General features: G+C 39.4%; 1 protein-coding gene across 12 annotated transcripts in view; it reads right to left on the bottom strand.

Annotated features, from left to right (window-relative positions):
* The window catches only part of LOC139115260 (uncharacterized), a 74,520-nt gene that overhangs the window by 38,347 nt on the left and 12,004 nt on the right, over positions 1–24,169 (bottom strand). For 7 of the 12 annotated variants that reach the window (XM_070677249.1, XM_070677254.1, XM_070677252.1 and 4 more), the window contains exons 2-5: positions 7,083–7,097; positions 4,707–4,775; positions 3,299–3,698; positions 1,088–1,675 (exon numbers count right to left, since the gene is read on the bottom strand). In XM_070677249.1, coding sequence (XP_070533350.1) covers positions 1,088–1,675; positions 3,299–3,698; positions 4,707–4,775; positions 7,083–7,097 — 1,072 coding nt within the window. The remainder of the gene's footprint in view (positions 1–1,087; positions 1,676–3,298; positions 3,699–4,706; positions 4,776–7,082; positions 7,098–24,169) is intronic. The other 5 variants (XM_070677244.1, XM_070677247.1, XM_070677250.1 and 2 more) reach the window with 3 other exon arrangements.

The following is a 24,169-nucleotide window of genomic DNA, read 5'->3' as shown; positions in this document are numbered from 1 at the left end:
TGGAATTATCCTTGACCGTTAGCCAAAACAGACAGACATATTTAAGTATATTTTTCACATCCTGGGATAAGATATACGCCTTCATGCTCGTTTGTTCTTTTCACAATTTCCAATGACAGAATTACCTTCAGGTAGAACGCGCCTTGGGGATAGAAATTCGGGCTTTCAAATTTTATCAATGCTCCTCTGATTTACCACCTGTGGGGGCTCGTTTTAAAGCTCTTGATGAAAGACAACTTTTCACCGTCTTAGTTTTCGAAAAACGTAAATTTTATTTTTCCCCATAGAGTTCACACAGGGATGGCGGTCAGTTTGAATTTCCAATATAGGTAAATCTTAGGTAATTTGTCTCTCTAGTACCAAAGTTTGCAAGGTGACCCCTAATTTTTATTCTTGCTTTGGTAAGAGACTGGTCGAAAGTTTCATTGAGGAAAGATTGAGCAAAAGTTTCTCTTTCACTTTCGGGCGCATATTACCTTAACGCGAGAGTGATTATCGATTACATCTGCCGACACGAGACTTTCATCCCGGACCCGATGGTGGTAGTATTTGAATGTACTGAATACCTGAACACAGTGAAGGGAATGGGCGAGTCAGTATCACGCGCAGAAGTCATGCGAACATAAATTTGACACAGTGGGAACACTGTTCCTTTCCCTATGATGGAATATCTATTACATATTACTTCGACATGTCTTGGGCATGACAGCCGTACAAATCATCCCTAATTATAGGATAATACACGACCATGACTGCGCTTGTTTTTTAAAACTCCTTCTCATGGTCACTGTCTCTGTAACGAATTCTGTATTTAGGTATTTTACTGCGATGTGAAAGTATCTCAGGTGAGATGTAAAATTTGTCTCGCGGAAGATATGAGACAACACTCTAAAATATTTAGATTCACCAGAATGATAATTACAAGGTACTTGCGCATCAACACGCTGACCTACAAGGTGCTTAATTGTCCATACCTACTAGTTATGAGAAGGGAAAACAATCTTAACAGCCGCTTAAAAATATAAGGATTAACTAGGGAGTACTACAGGTCAAAGGCTATGTCGAAGTCAAAGGTCACATTACGAACCTAATTGTTCCTCTAAATGGTTGACTTTTCCTTGCAACTCGGGCAACTTATCACTTTCCGGTGCATGCTCCTGCGAGCTTGGGGGCGCTCTATCTCCGCCGTCTTTGCTCCTGTACTGTTGTATCTCCTCTAGCAACGTCTCGTTCTGAATCTCACAGTCGACCATCCTCTTGCGCATGCGGTCATTCTCTTGCTTCAACAGACTGATCTGGGATTTCAACTTGGCTTCTGCTCCTTTACCTTTGCCCTTTGTACTGCCATGACCCAAGGCATCCTCGTTCAGTTTTTTGTAAGTTCTAACCTCGTCCTCGACGATACGATTTATGACCTCCGCTTCTACGAGTCTCTTGCGGATGGCAAGGTTTTCTTCCTCTTTCAAACGTATGAATTTTTTCAAATCAATCGTCTCATCCGGGTCACCTACTGTAATAATTCCTAATGTCGATAGCTCCTCGTATTTATCTAACTTTGCAACAAGATGATGAATCTCATTTTCGGCATCGTCCAAATGCTGCTTCAGGTTTTCGTTCTCTTCCATGTAATGACGCAATTCGTCGGACGCCTCTCCCTTTGTGCCTCCTGGCTGACCTGTGAAAATATTTGAAAAAGTTAGCGCTCATCCTTCGATAATAAGGTTTCAACACTTCGGTTAATTTATATGATCTACGTCAACGAAACATGTGTCATTCAGACAATCTGTCTCTGTCTCCCACGTAACTTACGTTTACAGTGAGAAGAGCGTTTAAACCTGTTCTCGAATCCACACGCCATCCCTCATTTGATCCTCGACTCTCCGACAACCAGCCTTACCTAACAGATAGGTTTTCCGTACATATATTGCAGATTTAGTAGTTTCCTTCGTAACGCCCATTCTTAATCCAACTATACTTTGGGATAAATTCCCAACTCTTTCGGATTTACAAAAGTTTAGGAGACAAGCATTCATTATATCAATTCCTGAGCATAAAGTAAAAACAAAAAGGCAGCCTAAAATGATTGATTTTGCAAACCCTTTCACCACAACACAACCAAGTAGTTCAATCATATCGTCAAGAATTCCGTGTATCTTTTTTTCCCAGTTAGAAGAGGATATATATATATATATATATATATATATATATATATATATATATATATATATATATATATATATATATAGTTGCTAAATTCTTTGTATTATGGTCTTCAAGCCATTCGAAGGAGATGCTTGGAAAACAGGGTTATCTCGATGTATTCCTGTACATATACGTAATTACTTTATTACAATGTTGAACTTGATTATTGTTAAGTTGAATTAAGTTGTATAGTATAACACAGCGTCAAGCTTTACTCTGTGAACCACGCGAGTTAAACTTTCTATGACAGCTTACATTTAATATTTGTCGACTTCTTGCTGCGTCAAAACTGCTGACTCAGAAAATCTGTACCCTCTGAACCAGATGTTAAGGTCATCGTACTTTCAATGTCTGTGTGTCGTCGTGATGTCTTTTCCTGTCACACTGCAATTTTGGTCACGTTAACTGCTACAACATGCACTAAATATTTGTAATTTCAGACATTGTACTTTCATTTCAAGTTACTTGCCGGAGTGATTAAACTGCTAGTGGGGGTCTGCAGAGAAAGTTTATTTCATGGAGGTCTTAGTTTTTGTCTAAGAGAATTGCTTTGCTTACAGTAAAACAAACTTTTTCGGATATCTGGGTAATATCGGATATCGGATATTATCGGGAATTACAAACAACTCTCACAATTTATGTTTCACTGGCGGTTACACGATGATTTCGATACATTAGTGACTGCTTTGTAGGTGACGCTGTGGCGTAACAGACCAAATCAGTGATCGCTTGGGCGGGAAAATTTGGAAGGGTCACAAAATGTTTCTCCGAGGCGGCATACACTCAGTTTCTTGCTTTAATATCATGTCTGGTATATCACAAAATTATACAGCTATGATCGACAAAGTCGAAAATCCAAAGTTATGCATTTTGAACGTGCGTATTGTATTGTAATCCTCTGGCAAATACACTTTTGAAATTTATTGTCAGTATCATGGCAACTGATGGCGATCAAAGCGTGCTGCACTTGTGAACATCCATTTGTTTCTCTTATTTATTTAATATATGTGTGTTTTTAGTACATGACTCCGAAATGTAAAAAACATTTGATTTGGCGTACTGATACCTATTTAAGACGTTAGACGGGTTTACCTACCATCTTTCCCTTCGCTCTTGACTATTGCTGACATGAGCTCTTCATTTTTAGTCTCCAATTCCGAGATCTTCCGGTGCATGACGGTCGCTTCCTGTTCCGTCATCATCAATTGCAGGCGAAGTTCGGCCTCTTTCTCGCTGATTTTACCCTTTTCGCTCTCTTTTCGAGGACTTTCCAAAGTTCCGAAGTGCATTTTATACTTTTCAAGTTCAAATTCAAGGCGCTCCCTCTCCTGTTCGATTTCCCCGAGTTTTCGTCTCATGACGTTTGCCTCTTCCTCTACGAGTTGTAGTTGGTGCTGCAGGTCGCACTCGCGCTCCGTCTTCTGGTGGAGTTCCGCCATCAGGGCGGCGACATCATATTCAACGCTGCCGTCGCTTGATTCCTGCAGCTTTTGCATCTAAATGGGAAATATGATAACAAGGTAATCAGACCCTCAGTACTGTTGCTGAAATCACGAGATGGCAAACGCATGCAAAACCCGTGGTTGTAATTGGCAGTATGAAATTAAACGGCCATTAGCTGTAACTGTTGATGTTTTTTTACTATATTTGTTTTCATCAAGTTCTTTTTCTTCTCCCCAAAGATGTTAGAATACCCACTATTTAGCTTGTAAACACAGCGTTTATACGTGAAATATGCATTGTTATTGTTTATATTTGAATTCTTCACTTGATACATATATACAGCCTGAGTTGATAAGCTGAATGCTGTGTATCTCAACTTGCTTTGAGGAGTCAAAAAAGAAACAGTTGTTGACAATAAAGACAAAATAGTGAAATCATCATCAAAAGTTACAGCTATTGGCCTTTTAACACAAGATATGTGCAAATTGATGATAAAATACGTGTCACACAAGTTGACCTATACATTGTGAGTGGACTAACTCAACCTCAGCGGACGCTCATTGGAAAGTTTGTACTCACACGGACGAGGTTTTCGATATGGATATGTAAACACGTATGAAACATTTGTATGAGAAACCACTGCATCGATAGATCACTGGAGGAATATTACAATGATTTGGTTTCAGTATCTGTTTTGAGGATTTTGGATTTGGTTTTTTGTAAAGACATCAGAACTTATGCAAATCTTGAAAGCGATACTTCTGTGGCAGATAACAATTTTCAGTGTGTGGATATTTTCCCGTTTCCATCCGTTAAGATTGGAAGTCCTCTTCAATGACAACGCATGCTCAGACTAAAAATACCCATGCAAAAAAACTGCAACACTCAAAAACTGCAACCAAGCCGCAGGCAAAATGGTATCTATAAAGCATAAAACATCATATGTGCCAGTCTACCAATGACAAGCGCGCGGACTAAGCTTCACTGACACAACAGTCAAACACCTATATCACTACTCCAAGTTGTCAGTAACATGCGCAATGCAAGATGGGAAGGGATACCTTCCGGCGTTGTTCTTCATTGAGAGCATCGTCCTGTATTTGACCAAGCTTTCTTTTCAAAAGTTCGACCTTTAAAAACAGAAATTGTTATCAGAAATTACGTCAGAGAAAGTGATATTGTATAATATTTATCATTGGCAAACGGTGAATTTCGAAACTTCAACACATCTGCAAGTACCCGCGTGAAGAGATGGAACATACCTGCAGAAAAATTGAAATTGGTAAGAAAATAATTTTCAAAGGAGACTTAAGAATTACAGTTAACTTAGTAATGTTTTTCGTAAACTGATGCCTGGACTTAAGGTGAACATGAGATATTGTGTTTGAGTCGACAGATCGTTAACCTGTCATGCGGAGGCCCCGGTGATCTCCCAGCATTCTTTACTTCAAACCGATGTATTCTGTGTGTCAAGCATCAACGTGTGTTGTATGAGTAATATTGGTGAGGTGATAGATGCTATCTTTCGCAGCGAGCACGTATCATCGCCACATGGCCCAGCTAACGAAGATAGATTGTGACTTCGGGGAAGATGTTTCCTGAAGTCTGTACGCTGACTCAATGTCCATGCCAGCAGAGCTGAATATGGTGACTGCTTGCCTCAGGGTTTGCAATACCTTAGAATTCGTCGTGACAAGAGAGGGATGTTATTGCATGGCGAATGCAAATCAGATAAAACATCATTCAATCAATTTGAAATGGTCTGATCGACCAATTAATCAAGCGTTTCCACCTAAGCCGAACTCAATTTGAATTATTCAAGTGTCGTATCTAATACATACAGAACGCGGGAGCTTTCCCGGAAACTGCCTTACACTTGTCAGAGAAAAAGGCGTCGATGGACAGAATTATGGAGCATTTTCAGGAGTAGCTGTGGCCTGACATTTACTCAGAACGGCAAATCTGTGATACCAACGCGGGGGAAAAGAGGGGAACACGATTTGCATACCATCCTATAGAAAGATAATCTGTATACAGAAATATCAAAGGATTTCGTTTTTGATGCTCGGAGTTGAATTATACTATTGCTAATAGCAAATCAGTTTTTGTTGAAAAAATGGTGCCCGCTATTGTAAATACAGAAAATTCTTGGGATGAGTATTGCTATTCACTTATTCAACTTGAAAGCCGGCAACTTTGGATCTTAGTGCATCCGAAATGATTTCACCGCCTCATTAGTGAACGCTGAAACTTAATATATTTATTTTAAGGCTTTGTGAGCAAAAGTTGAAATAAATTTACCATTCTTGTTTGCGACGGAATTTCTAAGGAAAATATTGCATAATCTGCAATATGGTCGTTTACAATGAAAAGAAAAATGCAAAAATGCCAGGTAAAAATGCTCAGCACAAACACACACATATATAAAGTCCGACAAGTTAACATCTTGCACACAGCTCTAGTCGTGACAGAATCTGCTAAAGGTTAGTTTCGATCAGGAAATTGAAACATAACATATGTAACGGCGCTCAATAAAACTCGTAATGCCTTTCGAAAGCTGACCTTGTGACACGTAAGACTAAAGATTGGCGTTGTTTTGATTATGTAGGCTTGTGTTTTAAATAATTAAGTTGGTGCGATTAACACTTTTGCCCAGCATTTATTCAGGAAGCGTCTCACCTGAGCGAGGATGAAAAACGCAAATGTGGACAAAGACAGGATGCGAGAGTGTTTGAATCGGCAAGTAATAATCACAGCTCATTTACGAACTCCGCGCACATCCCTCTCCCGATAAATAATTAAAGCCATGTCTGCAGGTACACTGCATAACAGCAACCGACCGTTGCATTTTTTGCAAAACTTACATCAAGGACATTAAAATCATCTCAGCCAAATGAGAAGTTGAGCGTGCAGTCACGACATCTTCCCAGTGAGACACGTAACTACGCCTGGGGGGAACGAGATATTCATACGCGCGGACCTCCTCTCATGTTAAAATGGTGTATGGCGAAGATGATATATATATATATATATATATATATATATATATATATATATATATATATATATATATATATATATATATATATATATATGTGTGTATGTATATGTATATGTATATATATATATATATATATATATATATATATATATATATATATATATATATATATATATATATATTACTGTTTACGAAAATACCTCCACCAGCATTTCGCTCTCCTATCCACCACAAAAACTTAATATTTTAAGAACGAGACACAAAATTACAACTGTCCGATATCCTTTATACGTATTCCCAACAAATATTACTGCTATATGTGTGTGAATGTGAAAAGGTACCAAGTGGCATGACAAGATACATGCGTTCAGATGAAGGTGGATGGTACAGAACATTGCAATGTGGGTTAGTACATGAACACTTGGTTTCTACTTACTTCTTTCCTATGAAGCTGCGTGCAATAAAAATTAGCGAAAAAAGACATTAGTTAAAAATTGAGCGTTAAAGAGAGAGCGAGGTTAGTTAGACGCACAGACGTTGAATATTTCACTTTCAAGAAATGTGATAGAGACATGTTGAGATAAACTAGAAAAACATGTAGGGAAACACATTTATCGCAAAACAAACATTAGTATTTAGTGAACCTTTGAGGTATTGCTCTTAGTGCTGCTTTAATAAGTATATTTCATGACATCAATGGCAAAAAATTGCACGGCGTTTGCGAGAAGCGAAGGGCAGCCGTTTGCACATAGCCAGGCGCAATTGCAAGACTGGCAAAATACATCCACATGGATCTGAGACTGCGCGTTCACCGCTCTACCGATTACAATTAGATTGTTTGATTCGTATCTAAGTTGTCTAACTCAACAGGTTTTTCAATCTCCTTCATCAAGGGGAGAATCAGTACAAAGAGAAGTGTGATTTCTTGAGACGGTATTCATGTAACAGCGCTGAGCGAACCATTTCAACCTTTCTGTACATTCAGTATTGTTACTATTATATTTTTTCGAATCAAAATATTCTGAAATAGCTATTTCTCACGGCTATTTCCACAGCTTGCGTACTCGTATCAAATGTCACTGTTGACAATTATATACATGTCGTGGCACACCGTCTTTATTTATGTGAGCCGCGTCGAGACACTCTAACAATGGTTCTGGTATATTTCTCCGAGAAGTGCGCCAATAGTGTGCCGATTCAGGTCATGCAAAATATCAAAAGTCACGGCCTCTGCTCCGGCCATTAGGCATTCGCACTGTGTCGAGGTGCACTGTTAAAATTACACACTTCGAATATCGCTGTAAACACGGTGGCGGAACGCGCCACAAACAATTCGGCGTTGAGTGAAGTATCAGAAACAGTGTCAGCAGTGAAAAGATTCAATAGCTGAATGCTTAAGGTAGCTATATACCTTTTAGACACTTTCAGATTTTTATTTTTTTCTCAATTGAACACGTCCCAATCCCCAATAAAGTATACATTTTCTGAAAGCCCTGATATAGAGCTATCCGACCAAGCACTGTACACGGTCATTATTTGCATAAGAGTCACGTGACAAGCGTTTTACTAAAAACCGGTTTTTCCCGCCTTATGCAAACACGCTGCAAGATTTCCGGTTGGAATTTCTTCATTGACAAGCCTTGACAATATCCTTCAAAACCGTGTCTGGGATTTTTTTTTATGCCTTTGTTTTCTTTAAATGCGCTCTTAAAGGTGTTAGATGAGGGTGCTTTTCAAGGAATTTTAATTATCACGCCATATAATTTGAATGGAGCCTCCGGGAAAAAATCGCAGACACGGTTTTGAAGGATATTGTCAAGGCTTGTCAATGAAGAAATTTCAACCGGAAATCTTGCAGCGTGTTTTGCGTAAGGCGGGAAAAACCTGTTTTTGGAAGGTTCAGCAAAACGCTTGTCACGTGACTCTTATGCAAATAATGACCGTGTACTGTGCTTGGTCGGATAGCTCTATATCAGGGCTTTTAGAAAATGTATACTTTATTTGGGTTTGGGACGTGTTTAATCGAGAAAAAAATAAAAATCTGAAAGTGGCTAAAAGGTATTTAGCTACATGCTTAATCCCTGAGTGCGTATTGGCAGGGGAAGAGTGTCACGCTCTTACATTCTCGTGAGAGGCTGCTCTTTCAAAACGGGGAACTTCAAAGTTTGTAAGTTGGGGAGCATGCGCCCGTCACTCATCAATGACCTTCAGAGAAACGAGGATTTGCTAAACTTTAGGCCACTTTTCACTTGCGATGGCGCCGCGCTTATTCAATAGGGTTACAATTCTCCAAGGTACGTTGAACTGGCAAAAGCAAGCCGTTTCAAGGCATAGCATCAAGTTACCGGATCTGCATTTAAACTATATAGGTCACCGACACGGCGAAGGATGACACCTGACTCATCTACAATCCTACCATCATGACCTACATACATGTGGTATTTTCATCATTCTCGACGACTGAATACGACAGACGTGTTGCGCGAATCACGTTGTATTTCAGAGTGTATACTTCGTCACAATAGCAGCAAATATTCAGAATGACGACTCTTTCCGTTTGCCCACAAAACATTGAATGGCAGCGACGCCACTTAACTACGCATGATAAAACTATCATCATGACTTGATAAGGAGCAGAATGTCAACATTCATAGATAGTGCGTTAACCCTGAAATGGATTACTGAAATTTACTTCCTTTTTAGTACATTGATCTCCATCGTCATTGTCATGAACCCATTGCAAAGAAAATTGTAATGGAAAAACCACCAAAACTATAAGAGCATGTAAAAGTAACTGTTCACTCAAATGAAATAACAACTCCCCTTAAATATTCGGTGGGGGCATTTTCATATGCATTTTGTTGCCTTTTAATTGACCTGTCAATGACCAACCCATCTCACTACAGCCTTATCTAATCTAACAACAATTGCTGACAAAGAACATCGGTGCTTTTTTGTGTATACACTGTTCTAACAGGGATTTATTTGAAACGTTCAACTATATATATTACGAGAAGCTATCACTTTTGTGCATTGGCAAAACCCAATCGCGATACAAGGCGTTGTCATTGTCAATCGACTGAGATCATGATGACCTGTTTAACCTCGTTCAAGGAAATATCAACGTTTGAGGAAAGCGCACGCGATGTTTGAGTTCGCTTGATGAAGGGGTCGGCCCCGGAAAGATTGATCGCCGAGAAGTTTAGATTTCATCGCAATGTGTCGCATTGCGGAATTAAAAACCTGTACGTGCCTGAACGGAGCTTTAGCTGTCACGCTACTTGTTCAGACAGATGTGTCCCTAGAGAATCGATATTTGCATTGCTCAGAAGCACCTGCGCATAAGGATAGCATCGCGGTTAACCTCTAACCCAGAACGTTTCAATTCAGAAAACTGGAGCGAGGACATTTTCCCTATAATAGGAAGTATTTTGAACATATCTGGTAATGGAAAAGTTATATAATGAAAGGATACTAAAGTACTTGTCCAGAATCTGACGGGATATTTCTAGATCTTGGATTCGCACAATGACAGGTTAGATTTAGACTATTCAAGCAGTATAATGTCATGTGCGCTTTCATCCATTTTTCACTTACTGAATCGTCAAGTGGCAAAATGACACGAGAGAGAATGACACGAGACGGACGCACTAAGACCAAGAAATTTCAATACTGTTAAGCGAATAAGACATTTTCGATTAAACAATACTATTTAATGTAGCCAGAAACTGAAATTCTAACTTGTGAGATTTTCAACATCGACATGATAAAGATGCAAAATGATAGGATATTATTCAAACTGTGCTGTAGCTCATTGCAATCGCTCATTTCTCGACGAAATCGATAGATATGTGTATTCACATTCTGTATATTCAGTAACGTGTCGAACTTGGGTGTTACAATTTCCTGGAGATAAAGAAAGACGACAGTCTAAGACACAGATTCCATATCACAAGAATTGTCACGTGTTAGATCTACTCAACCGATTTTCGTCAGCGTTAGGGATACCCTGTTAAAAGCATAAGTGGGGTGGCTAAGATGGAATGAATCTGCAAAGTGATAATTTTCATTTTTACAGGATTGCTACTCTTGCAATAATCAGTTTACTAAGCTTGAAAGCAAAAAAACTTGTGGAATTCTGGAGAGTACTTTGGAGTCTTTGCTTGGTCTGCCAACGTAAACTCGTCAAATCGCGGAAGGTGAAATATTGCTTATTTAATTTTTGGTCACGCATCCTCTGAACAAATGATGCATCGACGAATCGGTAATGGTGAATTATCACGTGACATTAGTGTCACGGCTCATTCTGAGCTTTTGCAGTGAAGCGCGAGTTAAGTAACAAGAAATACAGGTCAGCCATTTCCGATTTCCAATAGTAACTTATATAAAACAGAACATGAATGCAATTTCTTGGTAATATATAACAGAAGGCGATGTAATACTATAAGCTAACGCGGAAATGGGCCTTGGTGATTATTTTTTGCGAAAGATTTGAGAGTTGCATTTTAGATTACTTTCATATTATATTACGTCAGAACAATCGGTGTGTAGGCCGTTTCTGCAAGTCTACCGAGCATCACTTTCCGGCAGGATATTGGTGAGAGTTACGTCTTAAAATGAGTAACCTGAGATACATTTGCGATGGACAGACGATATTAGACTTATGACAGAGTACACGGTGACCGATGCGGGGGATGTAAATTATGTTATCCCCCTCATCACTCTTTCATCATGCTTGGTTATACATACTTATTACACCCACAGGCGCACGACGTCTTTTGAAATCACTTGTCTGTAATTTTAATGTTGAAACATGCATTTTATTAAAATCTGTGCAAACGGAAATCGTGCAGGCAGCTATTGAGACATACAGTGAACAGTGCCCCGTGCACGGCTGTGGCCGCGCAGCTCTACTGTTAACGTTACTAACTTTATAGAAACGGCGAATTTTAAAATCACTTGTCTACAATTTTAATGTTGAAACATGCTGATAACTGTACGAACGGAAATCGTGCAAGCAGCTTTTGTGACATACAGTGAGCAGAGCCCAAAACACGGCTGTGGCCGCTCGGCTGTCTTGTACACATTACTCTAAAGGTACGAAAGTATTTGGAAAATAATTTTTAAATTAGACAAAATTAACGGTTATTGGCCATCCTCGAGATTTAAACTTCAATTTAATCAAGGGAATACTTACACAAATCGATCGATCGGCTTCCTAACTTGTAAAATCAACATCGCCCCATCTACGGCTGATAATGAGCGCAATGTTTTTTTTACGGACAAGTCCCATGCCAGCGCCATTTTCAAAGTGTGCAGCTTGAAGTTGACGCATGCGCATACTTTCCTTTTAAACCAGTACGTCATTGTTATTCGTACTGATGTGGGAGCCTTCAAAATGGCGGTGTCACGGGAGTTGTCCGGAGGTAAAATTTAGCGACTTACCAGCAATTACATGGCCCGGTGCAGTTTTTGTGTTTCAAGAACCCAGTCGATCGATTTAGTACCACGCATGCGACAACACAGAGAAGTTTGAATCCCCAGGGTTGCCAACAACGTTTTATTTTACGGATTTTATTTAAATTATTTTCCCAATAGTTTCGTACCTTTAGAGTAATGTGTACAAGATAGCCGAGCGGCCACAGCCGTGTTCTGGGCGCTGCTCACAGTATGTCTCAAAAGCTGTCCGTATGATTTCTGTTTGCACAGTTGTTAATAAAATGCAAGTTTCACCATTCAATTACAGACAAGTGATTTTAAAATTCGTCGTGCGCCTATGATTACACCTCACTCATTCAGCGTTCACTGCCACTGGTTTAACACGACTCACGTGACATGTAAAAGAACGTGATGATGCCCTCTGCGAATGTGATGATGCCCTCTGCGAACTTGATGATGCCCTCTGCATTTGATATTACATGGATGACATCATTTTACTTACTGCGCATCCTTTCTGCGCAAAACAAATTGTCGTTCGCTTGTTGTACTTTGCAGTTGGCAACTTATGGCTGCGAAACGTCATGCAGAGCTGTCACCGGCACAGTTAGACGATATTTTGATGCAAGTAAACAGCAAACGAACGAAAATGGCAACAAGGAATGCAATTTCAGTGTTCAGCGACTATGCAAGCAACAAATTTGGATACGCCACCGAGGAGATCGGCAAACTTTAGCGGCAACCCTAGACTCGGCACTGACAACATTTTACGCTGAGGTCCGGACTCAGAAGGCGAACTGTACTCGAAGAAGTCTTTGTGTTTTTGTTTCTTTGCATGTTTGCTTGTTCGGTGTAATAAAAATAATAACACATGAGAGCTTGGGCAATATCACGATTTTTGCCTGCCCAAGGGATGGTGGTCATGATCGAAATACTGATGATGCCCTCGCCTACGGCTCGGGTGGTCATGATCGAAATACTGATGATGCCCGAGCCGTAGGCGAGGGCATCATCAGTATTTCGATCATGACCACCATCCCTTGGGCAGGCAATAAATCGTGATATTGCCCTCGCTCTCATGTGTTATTATTTAAATATTACCCTCTACTATCTCTACTGTCTTTGTCTATGTATGTGACTTTGAGCGATATTGTTAACCGATGTCCTTTTTCAACTAAAATATTTCCTGCTCCACAACTAAGAGTGTTTACACAGTGTTTAAACACCCCATGTTTACTATTTATGTGGATAAAATTCTGAACTATTAATATTAATGTGGATAAAACTCATGGTCATTTAACTTAAAAAACATTCCCTACAAGGCTGTTTGTGAGGCGTCCATTATTTTTCAAACACTATTTTCCCGACAAAGGGTCAGTTACTGTAACATTTGATGAGTTTTTTCACAATTTTTGTTTTTAATCTCAACTACAGTTTCTTGTTCTACTCCCATAAGTATATTGAGATACACAGTATTCAGCTTATCAACTCAGCTCGTACATGTGTAGACTGCATTGTTACTGTTAGAAAGTGAATTCTGGACTAGAATTCAGGCCACAGCCGTAAACAACAATAGCGCAACGCTATTTAACATGATTTTGTTCAGGCGCTGTCACGGTGTTGACAAGCTAAATATTTGGAGTTTCAAAATGCTTTAACTAATAGAACAAGGAACTGTTTATGAAATTTAAAAAACAAAAACAGCTTCTGGCCTTCACTGTGCGTCGATAGGTACAGTAAGTAGAGCTACAAATGTGATCACATTCCCAATCTTGTTATATCGTTTGGATTTCTGAAATAAGACAAGATTTCCCTTTTGCAAGACGTTGCTTATGCGCTGAAATGATATTGATGCAGCATTGTCAGGTTTCAAATGCTATTATGGGTGAGTCATGTTATCGAAATGTGTTCATTGAAGACCTTATCAAATTGCTGTTTTTCGTATGAATACTAAATATCATAAATTGTTAATATTTCGTCACTTACATTGACGAATTTTGACATGAAATTCCAACCTGTTTGGAATGTTTGATTAGGTATATACATGTGTGTACGGTGTCAGTGATTGATAACTGAAAGGAGACGATCTCACGGGAGAATCTTCAGTACGTTCAGTGTTTCGGTTTACAGTTATAATCGCACGATATACATATCGTTCTTCGATTACCAAGGGGCGAATATGGAAAAATGATATCGTTTAATCCCACGGGAGAGAGGAAGTTTCTTAGTACAGTGTAGGCCGGGGTCGTGAGCGACAGAGTTCTCACGAACGGCATGCATTACCAAGCAGGATGTTCTGAAGTGCTAACGCATAAATTGAAGTCAGTGATACGTAATCGAACGCCTGATAATGCATCGGGCGTTAACTGATATCTAGAACGTATTACTGGAACCTTTTACCGAGGCGATTCATTACAAATTTGGACATAATGATGTTAAACGCAGCGATTAAGAAATGCTCTGTTGGAAAGGTCGAATAAAGGACAGAATTTCCGCCACTGTCATCTGCTAATTTTAAAGACTGTTCGACCATGTCTATAAACGCAGCGACGATAATGCATTGACCACGTTTTGAATGTTAATATTTTCATCGACTCGCTTTCTTGTTCGCCGTGTACAAGAGCAATTTCAACAAATAGTCATGACCAGCAGCATGTATATATAATTGATGATGGCAGACCATAATATCCATATACAGGAAAATGTCGTTGATTCATCGATAAGATATTGTGTATTTTATAGTTATGATTACGGCAATTGCAAAAATGTAATTATTACCCTGCCTTGGGGAAGGTGATTTGTCGATTTGTATATATTTTGTGGGAAGATTTACCGCTGTCAAAGGGACAAAGTCGGCCATTTTTCATGAATTTTGTTTGATACGAGATACTACTTATATTGTTTGGCATGTCGAAAGATAATGAATGAATGGGTGACCATGCATATATTCGACCCTGGTTTTAGACACGATATATGAAACCATGGCGAAAATGATTTAATGTTCATGACCATTAATTCATTTTCGCGACGGTTTCAGTTAATTTGTCTAAAACCGGGGTCGAATATGCATGGTCACCCATTCATTCAGTATCTTTCAACATGTCAATATATAAGTAGTATCTTGCATCAAACAAAATTCATGAAAAATGGCCGACTTTGCCCCTTTAAATTCTTCCTCCTTTTACGTTTGAGAAATGTGAATAAGCGTCTGATATTCAAGAAATATAAGTTGTGCGCGACGATATATCGTTTAAAGAAAATATTAGCTGTTGCAGGTGTTGACGTCACACTGCTTGATGCACGGTTTTTAATCTGCTTGCATGGAAGACTACGAGGGTAGTTTTTGATTATGACTCGCGGCAAATGTGTCACAACACCACGCATGCGTTGTTTCTGAATTCTCCAACAAGTGCGAATTTAACTCTGGGACTGTCAAATGACTGATATCATAAGAAAGTCCGACCCAAATGCAAGGTTGATCTTAATATTTCTCAAACACACAAATGTAACGCAAAATCTAATCTGCCGACCAATGAATCAATAGCAGTTTCCTGTTTGTGGATTTTCTTGATCTCTCGACATCAATGACATGTCTGTTGTTCATGGTTACGTTCAATAGCCTATGAGCGGCGATAAAGAAACCGAGTTGATGCAAAAGTGAATATTCAAATTATAGACAAGATCATGAAAGCTACTATCTACGACGTACGGCAAATCTGTACGAATACAACCACACTAACGTGTGTTTCTCGTGTGTTCAATTTCAGAGAGGCTTGCATCATCGACTTCGGAAGGCTATACGTACTTGAAGAACTGAAACTTGGCATTGTGCCAGCATGAGTCATACGGAAATCTATCCAGATACATATCTGAATACGACTACATGACAAAACATAAACAAAACGGCCTCCCCCAGGTCATACTGCGGACAATATGGCTGCCAGTTCTACGCGGGCAATATGGCTGCCAGATATGTGTATGTTTATCATCCTCGCGAGCTGGAGCTTTTTCTGCTCCACGAACGTATGCAACACTTCACTTACTATTGCCCAGCAACCATATTTGATTTCAAAGGAAATTGGGCCTGTGCATGTCAGGGGTGACGCATGACGTCTCTGGGCACCGGAAATAACAAAATTATATGTCTTATGTAGGCCTAAACAGTGACTGGTATACGGAATACAAAGAACATGTAGATGTATTTGCTAATAAGTAATAAAGTTTTTCTCCTTGTAAACATAAATAGAAAGAAACGAAGTCTTGACTCTGCATGCCTAGTCTAACTATGGACTTTAAATACACAGCATGCTACAGAGAGGCCACATGGCGGCCATATGAGTTTGTATGATGGCGTCAGTCAGCTCCGTTGGTGGACGCACACATGTATCTCAGTTTTATCATTGTATCAAGCTTCATTTTAAGTGTCCAAGAGACAGCTGTTGATGGATGGACAGACGGACAGACGGTCAGACGGATTGAGAGATGGACGGGCCTAATCTCGACTTCCGTCAGTTATCTCTATGTCAATGTCAGAGTGTTACACGTTGATTTCGGCAAATCATTTTCAACAATACGGACCAGCTGACTATAGATTGCAAATGCTCAAACTATCCAGGAAAACGCAGGTCTCGCCAACAGACACCTATAATTTCATGGATCAATATACGCTATATATTAATAGTCTTACAAGCTGGCTTGTAAAGTGTAATGCAGTGTAGAAAGTAGAAGCTTCTACGATGAATGGAGCCATGATTGAAGGATATTTATTTCACTATAATGTGCAGCTGCACTGTATTTGCCAGATCTCTGCACTGAGACTGCGCACGCCTCTGAACTGAAAGGCTTAATCTTTTGCTCAAACTTTCATGAATGAAATTTCCAACCATACTCTTACTAGATAAAGTATAGAAATCAGGGGTCACCGTGCAAAGTTTGGTACTAGAGAAAGAAATTAACAAATATTTACCGATTTATGAAATTCAAAATGGTCGCCACCCCTGTGTTAATTCTATGGGGAAAATACTTTTTTCGATTTTTTGAAAAACTAAGACGATAACAATTTCTCTGAGGTACATGCTACCTTACATGTGCACAAATCAAATTGTCCTGGTTTTCTGCGTTCTGGGCATGAAAACAATAACGGACTGACGGAAATAACCGCGCGCCATGTGGCGAATTAACCATACCTGTTGCCTATGCCACAAAGTATTACATCAATACTACATACTTATTATTGGGTAAGAAAGACGATGTCACAAAACTACAAGAGGTATCCCTCTGTGACCGGGAAATAATGAATGACGACAAAAAGACAATTATGCAAAGGGTGGCCGGCTGGAATGCACATGCGTGTATCCACTCCCACCACACTGAACGCCTTCGCTGAAGTTCTCACTATTGAATAATGCTGGGGAGAAGTGGCTGCGATTGAATGGAGGTATTTGGACAACAAATTAAGTCGCAGCTGTCAGTGGATTTGTACACTCCAGGGTTATACGAGGCATGCGGATTTGGATTAAAACAGGTGTGAATTCATTTGTACCTGTCGTATGAAGTAGCTCGTTGATTGATGATATGTCATCACAGAACATAGTGACACTATGCTTTCAGAAATAGCGGACTGTCAACAGTAATTGACGCTAGTTTACTAATGGCAACTGCATGATCAATCACGTGATAAACGATACGTGAAGAAGGTTGAGGGAGACAAATTTGACAAGAATGCAACGTCACTGTTTTTATATTACAAAGGGCGAATGAATGGCACTGTGGGCTCATATATTGTTATCGTTTCTTCGATTATTTTGATATCCCTGATTTTGTCTTCATCATCACTTTGCTCTCGCTGTAGGTGAACTGACATCTTGAGCGACAAAATGGGCGCACCCGCATTGAACCCAGCAGTAATCGTTACAACTCGCCATGCTCCAGTTACTGTTCAGCTAATCAGCCAAGAGTATGATTAGCCTCGGTAAATATAACGCGTGCTGTGGTCCTTTCACTGCGACACTTCCACTCAATATCCATTTGACAGTTTAATCCTACAATGACCTGCTTGCATAACATCGACGACAGCATAGTTGAGATAACAGAGAGACCAAATATGTCCCGCGGGAGCATGACATAATATTAGTCTTTTATTTCGAAGTCGTGGGAAATTTGGAAAATTGAAGAGGCTATGGAACAATTACATGGAAACACTTCCATTGTTTCATAATGTTTACAATGGGCAATAAAAGATTATTACGCCGCTGTATTCTTTTGTTTGCAATTTGACAGCAAAACATGTCATTGCAAAAAATTGGGTGTGTAACGTCACCGCTACGCTCATAGTCTTGTGGTTGTAGTCGGTTTCTAATGTTTGATTTTGAGGTGCGAATGTCAAACGTGTATTGAAAGTCCTACGAATGAAAGTTCCTTAGTATTACACTATTTCGAGCAATATGAAGATCGCATACTAGTACTAAGTCTGAGTACGATGTGTTATTGAGGACAAACCAATCAAAACATTCAGGGACTTCGACTCTGATTCACTTTGACAAAACATGTCAGTACCAATGGCGAAACATATCACTAGTTGCGTTTCAAAATACGGTTTCAATCCTAGAAATTACCTTTTTTTTCATGTGAATAATTTGATTTTATTATTCACATACCCACCATGCCCCCTGAAACTTGTTTGAGGAGTCGGAGCGTGGAGGTAGCACACAGACCATGATCAGACTGAACCAAGCCTGGAGGGAGCCACGGAATTTAATACTCGACAGCGCAGACGACCATCTGCAGATCTGCCTCTTCAAATAAACACACAAGCGTGAAGTACGCGCCGCAGTGTAGATGATAGCTTTGCACGCTTACATTAAAGTTAACGAAGTTGATCCATCGCCGTGAGGTGTATGAGGAACTCATTTTGATGTGGCTAATTATTACAAATTTTGCCAAAACTATAACGATGATCAAATGCCGAGCATTCTCAAATCATCTCACAATGACTACGTCATCCTTTCGTATCCTCTCCCATCGCAAATCAAGCTGTGGCAATTACAGAATATTGCTCAGTTGGGTGTGCGTCGTATTAAGCGGCTAGGATCACCAAGGACGTCCTCAACTGGATTATGCAATCAGGCATAACTGCGGGGAGTCGTCATTAACCAAGGATTGGGATTATAATACCAATCTACGCTATAGCGACCACAACTATACGTCATCGCAATTCGGAGGGGATCGATTTCCTGGGACATTTTTCTGCGCCAGAGAAACCCGCTGACATCAAACAACTTTTAATTCGAAACAGGCGGTGAACTTCTATCTCATACTTCATTTGCCCTGCAAAAACGACAATACCCCAGTGCATCTTGGGACAGAGAAGCCAGGCGGGTTAACGTTCACAGGGAAACCTCGGTAAACCAGATGGCTTATAAAGTGAAACTCGATACCACCGATCCCCTGGATGACCTCATGTGAGATCATGAGGCGTACGGATATGATTGACGACTGTCTGTGTAATAAGCTCTATTGGCCTGTGACCCCGCCCTGACCCAGGAAGTACTTGCGTTTTTTAAGACAAGTTTTATGACAGTGCAACTGTCGACAAGTTCGCTCAACAGACAGCTGTTTATCAAATGGACGACCACAGCCTCCACTTTACGGCCTCATCCAATAGGAATGATTGTTATCTGGGCAATCGACACCACAAATCAAACACACGTGGCAAAAGCCGTCGCTGTGAGATCACCACACGGTCTATAAAGGGCAAAATGAGCCAAAATGCACCCTCCTTCTGTATGTTGGATCACCATGCGCACTGACATGGAAACGACAAAAATAGCTCCTGTCAAGTAATGCGCCATGGCATAGCGTGAAGTGAACGCCGAATATGTCCGAGGCTGTTTGGCATTTGCTTAAATATCCGTGCAAATACATTTATTTGATACAGCTGTATGGCAAGCCAAACGTTGCAATATTCTTGAAAACCTATTTTCTTTTTGCATAAAACATTTTCTTTGTGTAGGAAACCATTTTCTTTTTGTAATGGTCCATTTTCTTTGTGTAAAAATCTATTTTCCTGGCATACAAACCTATTTTCGTTTTGTAAAATCCATTTTCTTTGTATAAAAACTTATTTTTCTTTGTGTAAAAAAAACATTTTTTGCTAAAAAAAAAAATTTTCTTTTCGTAAAAAACATTTTCTTTTTGTAAAACCTATTTTCTTTTTGTACAAACCATTTTCTTTTTGTACAAACATATTTTCTTTTTGTACAAACCTATTTTCTTATTGCAAAACCTCCATTCATGTTGCAAAACGTATTTTCTTGTTGCACAACCTTCATTCATGTTGTTCACATAACCTTCGAATAAAGATGGCGCTCTAGTGAAATTTGCTCAGGTCAAAGGTTATTTGCAGATGCCACGAGTAGATTAGCCCACCAGTCGCTTAGAATCTTTGTTTTTGACTTTTAAATGAATATTTTTCAACTAATTGAGTAATGAATTGTCCCCTATTCGTATTAACTGTTTTAATCTACGTTGCGGATATAGTTTTTACCAGGTCACGTCACATGATCGAGCGACACCGCTTTGGAGAATGACGCGTACGGTCACTCCCACCTACAGTAGACTTGCTTCACCCCACGATCTAAGCGCCAGCCTACCTAGCGCGAGGGCAGTGCGACATTGCACATCTAATGGCGATATTTGATATGTATCGTCTAGTATCGATGCTAGAAAATATCGATCTTAGAGTCTAGTATAGTTTAATATGACCGCTTAGAACTCGTTACATAATACGATTTATGATTAATATCGATACTATCCGATACTATCATCTAGTATCGTCTAAGTATTCCAACTGGACGATACTTTATGACGACTTTGACTGGGTCCTTATTTATCAAGGATTTTTGAATTCTGGCATACTAGAATAATAAAATACTAAAGAAAAAGATGGGTCACCATGCATGACTTTTTACAAATGTACGATGAAAAGTAATTGTTTTTCATGAATTCTCGTCAGTAAAGCAATATATAAAACCATTCATTGCAAGTTCATGCTGTGAATGAAAGTTTCACATTCTCATCGTACAATGACAAAAGTAAAACTTTGAAAAGTAAAGACTTTAATTTAAATGAAAAGATGTGTGACTAAATGGAATCATTTTTACCAAATTTGCCATTATCACATCCAAAATTTCAGAGATGAAATCGTTAATTTGATGTACTATTTTAACCTTCCAGTATTGTCGATTTCATACAACTTTTTTAAGTAGCATCTCAGTCATACATGTCTGGTACTTTTGAGAAAAAAAATCGGTCACTGGGTAGGTCCCTGTGCTCAGTATTTTCATAATTTGGCAAAATGTAGCCAGGAATTCACAGTTTGCCTCTCTCTTGTGTGCTCTTCAGGTGTCATTGACCTGGCCAGTGTTAGAGTATCTCAGGTCAGCCTAGATTGATAAATCCAAAAGTCCACTATAATGCATTCGAAAATGAATCAATTTACACTTGCCATAGGAATATGGCTCTACAAACTGCTGATATCAGGCGGTGTCGAGCATCAGCGAGCGGAACTGCGCAAATGTTTATTTTGTCTGGGCGTACATCCCTAATAAATATACGGCTAGATGATAATTTGAGGGTGACTCGAAAAATTCTGACTATACACATGCAGATGAGGGGACTTGAATTTTTTTTATGAGGATATTGAGGAGACTGAAAAAGATTTCAATCGCGGTTGCTCCGCCCCCCCACCCCCATTATTTGTGAACGCAGCTTTACGCAATGGCACTTCTCACGTAAAATTAAATCAAGACAAATTTTGCTGGAATGTATTTTATATTATTACGCCATTATCAAGCCCACTGACTTTTGGTAAGTCTAGCGGCTCTGCTACGCGAGGTCAGAGCATTAAATGACAGTGTCGTATAAGCCACGGTCCCACTGCCACGGTCCACAAGAGGAGGGACCGTGTTGCGCCGACCACACACCTCCTATAGGCTTTCTCAAATCACTGACATGGTTGAAAAAACGATAATCATGCTGCCGAAGCCTCGTGAAGACAGCCTTCTTTCTGACATGTCCCACTGTGAAACTATCTCTCTAAACGTAATGATACAGTCATTGGACTTCAACATCTGTGATGAGGCAAAATTCTCGCAAAAAGTTAAATAATGACGCTAAAAGAAATAATTATACCGTGCACCGAACGGTGTGCACGGACACAGTCCCTCTATCCACTGTGGCACGGAACACACGAAACCTTGACCACGCGTAACCCATCGTCCGGCGTCCGCTCGCACGGGTCCGTTACTTCGACTAGCGTCTCCCAATAACAACCTCATCGGAGAGCATCCAGCTGCCCTGACACGAGACCTTGGCAAGCGAAGATGCGCATAGAAGAGCCAACCAGTACTGCGGTAACACAGATAGCACATAACTGGTGGCGTCTGCAAATAACCTTTGACCAAAACGCCATAGTTCGAAGGTTACATGACCCTATACGAATGACCGTTTTGGAATACAAGCATATGTTATACTTACAGGAATGAAAGTTTTACAAACTTGCGTATGTTATTTTATTAATATAGAAGAAGATATTTCAAATAAAAATAACACATTTTTAAAGAGAAACGTGAGTTGAACAAGCACAAACAGATGTGACACGTGACCAATACGAATGGTCGCTTTGGAATACTAGGATGGGCTCTGCAACATGAATGAAGGTTGTGCAACAAAAAAATACGTTTTGCAACATGAATGAAGGCTGTGCAACAAGAAAATAGGTTTGTACAAAAAGAAAATAGGTCTGTACAAAAAGAAAATGTTTTGAACAAAAGAAAATAGGTTTTACAAAAAGAAAATGTTTTTTACAAAAAGAAAATGTTTTGTACGAAAAGAAAATGTTTTTTTTTTTAAAAAGAAAATGTTTTTTTTGCATAAAGAAAATAGGTTTTCACACGAAAAAAATGGGTTTTTAGACAAAGAAAATAGATTTTCATACAAAGAAATGGGTTTTTACATAAAGAAAATGGATTTTACACAAAGAAAATAGGTTTTCATGCAAAGAAAATAGGTTATAATGCAAAGAAAATGCATATTCACAAAACGAAAATAGGTGTTTGCACAAAGAAAATGTTTTGTATAAAAAGAAAGTAGTTTTTTTCTAGAATATTGCAACGTTTATTTGATACAGCTGCTACGTACGAGTAATCCTTCCGCGCAAAAATATTCTAGATGCCCTTCACTGGCATCCGAAAAATTGAATAATCAGAAACCTACTGGTAATAAAATATTACCAATGGCTACTGTGCCAACTACGGGTAACCATATGCAACTGCACTGTGCCCTTTAGCCGTTATCAGCTGGCAGAATAGACGGATTTAAAATTTAATCTGAATCTGAATTTCTCCGAGTGTGTGAGTAATCCTTTCACGCCCTCAGCAACATTGGGATTCCTAATCCCTGTGTTCAGCACGAAGGTCAAGGGCCGGTACAGCACATCTCAAATTGCAATGCTGCATCTTAGGATGTTGTTTTGTGTGAGTGACGATATGCACAGTTAGGTAGACAATACAAATATTCAGGTGCTATCCTTGAGATAATTGAATAACTGGCACCTTAATGAATTTATTATGGTCCTCAGAAGAAAAGGAAACGTGACTAGAGTAAGCTTCAGATGCATTTTACAAAGACAACCTATAAAATGTCAGCTGCCTATAATTTCATGATGAGAAATATTGAGAATTTTAAATCGAAAGTTTACATAGCTTATTATCACAACCAAGGCGATATAAGCTTCATTTAAGAGTTCACATTGCTACCTGGTGGCCCGACCGATCGGATTTTCGAAAAATATAACGATATAGGTCAGAAGGTCACTGACGGATCCTTGGTGCTTTGGTAAAGAGAGACTCTATGTCTTTAGTTTCTATGAGCAATTCATGCAAAAACGGATGGAAAACATCCATATGTATATGAGAGCCTCTGCAGTGTCACTCTAGCGTAGATGGCCACTGTGTGATAAAACAGACTTAAGTACAGCGAAACTAGTCCAACCATCCATGCATGATATTCACACAAGCATACTTGGCT

This window comes from Ptychodera flava, chromosome 17 (assembly GCF_041260155.1).
Source record: "Ptychodera flava strain L36383 chromosome 17, AS_Pfla_20210202, whole genome shotgun sequence".
Lineage (NCBI taxonomy): Eukaryota > Metazoa > Hemichordata > Enteropneusta > Ptychoderidae > Ptychodera > Ptychodera flava.
Note: the sequence above shows the minus strand (reverse complement) of the source record. Positions and strands in the feature narration are given on the sequence as shown.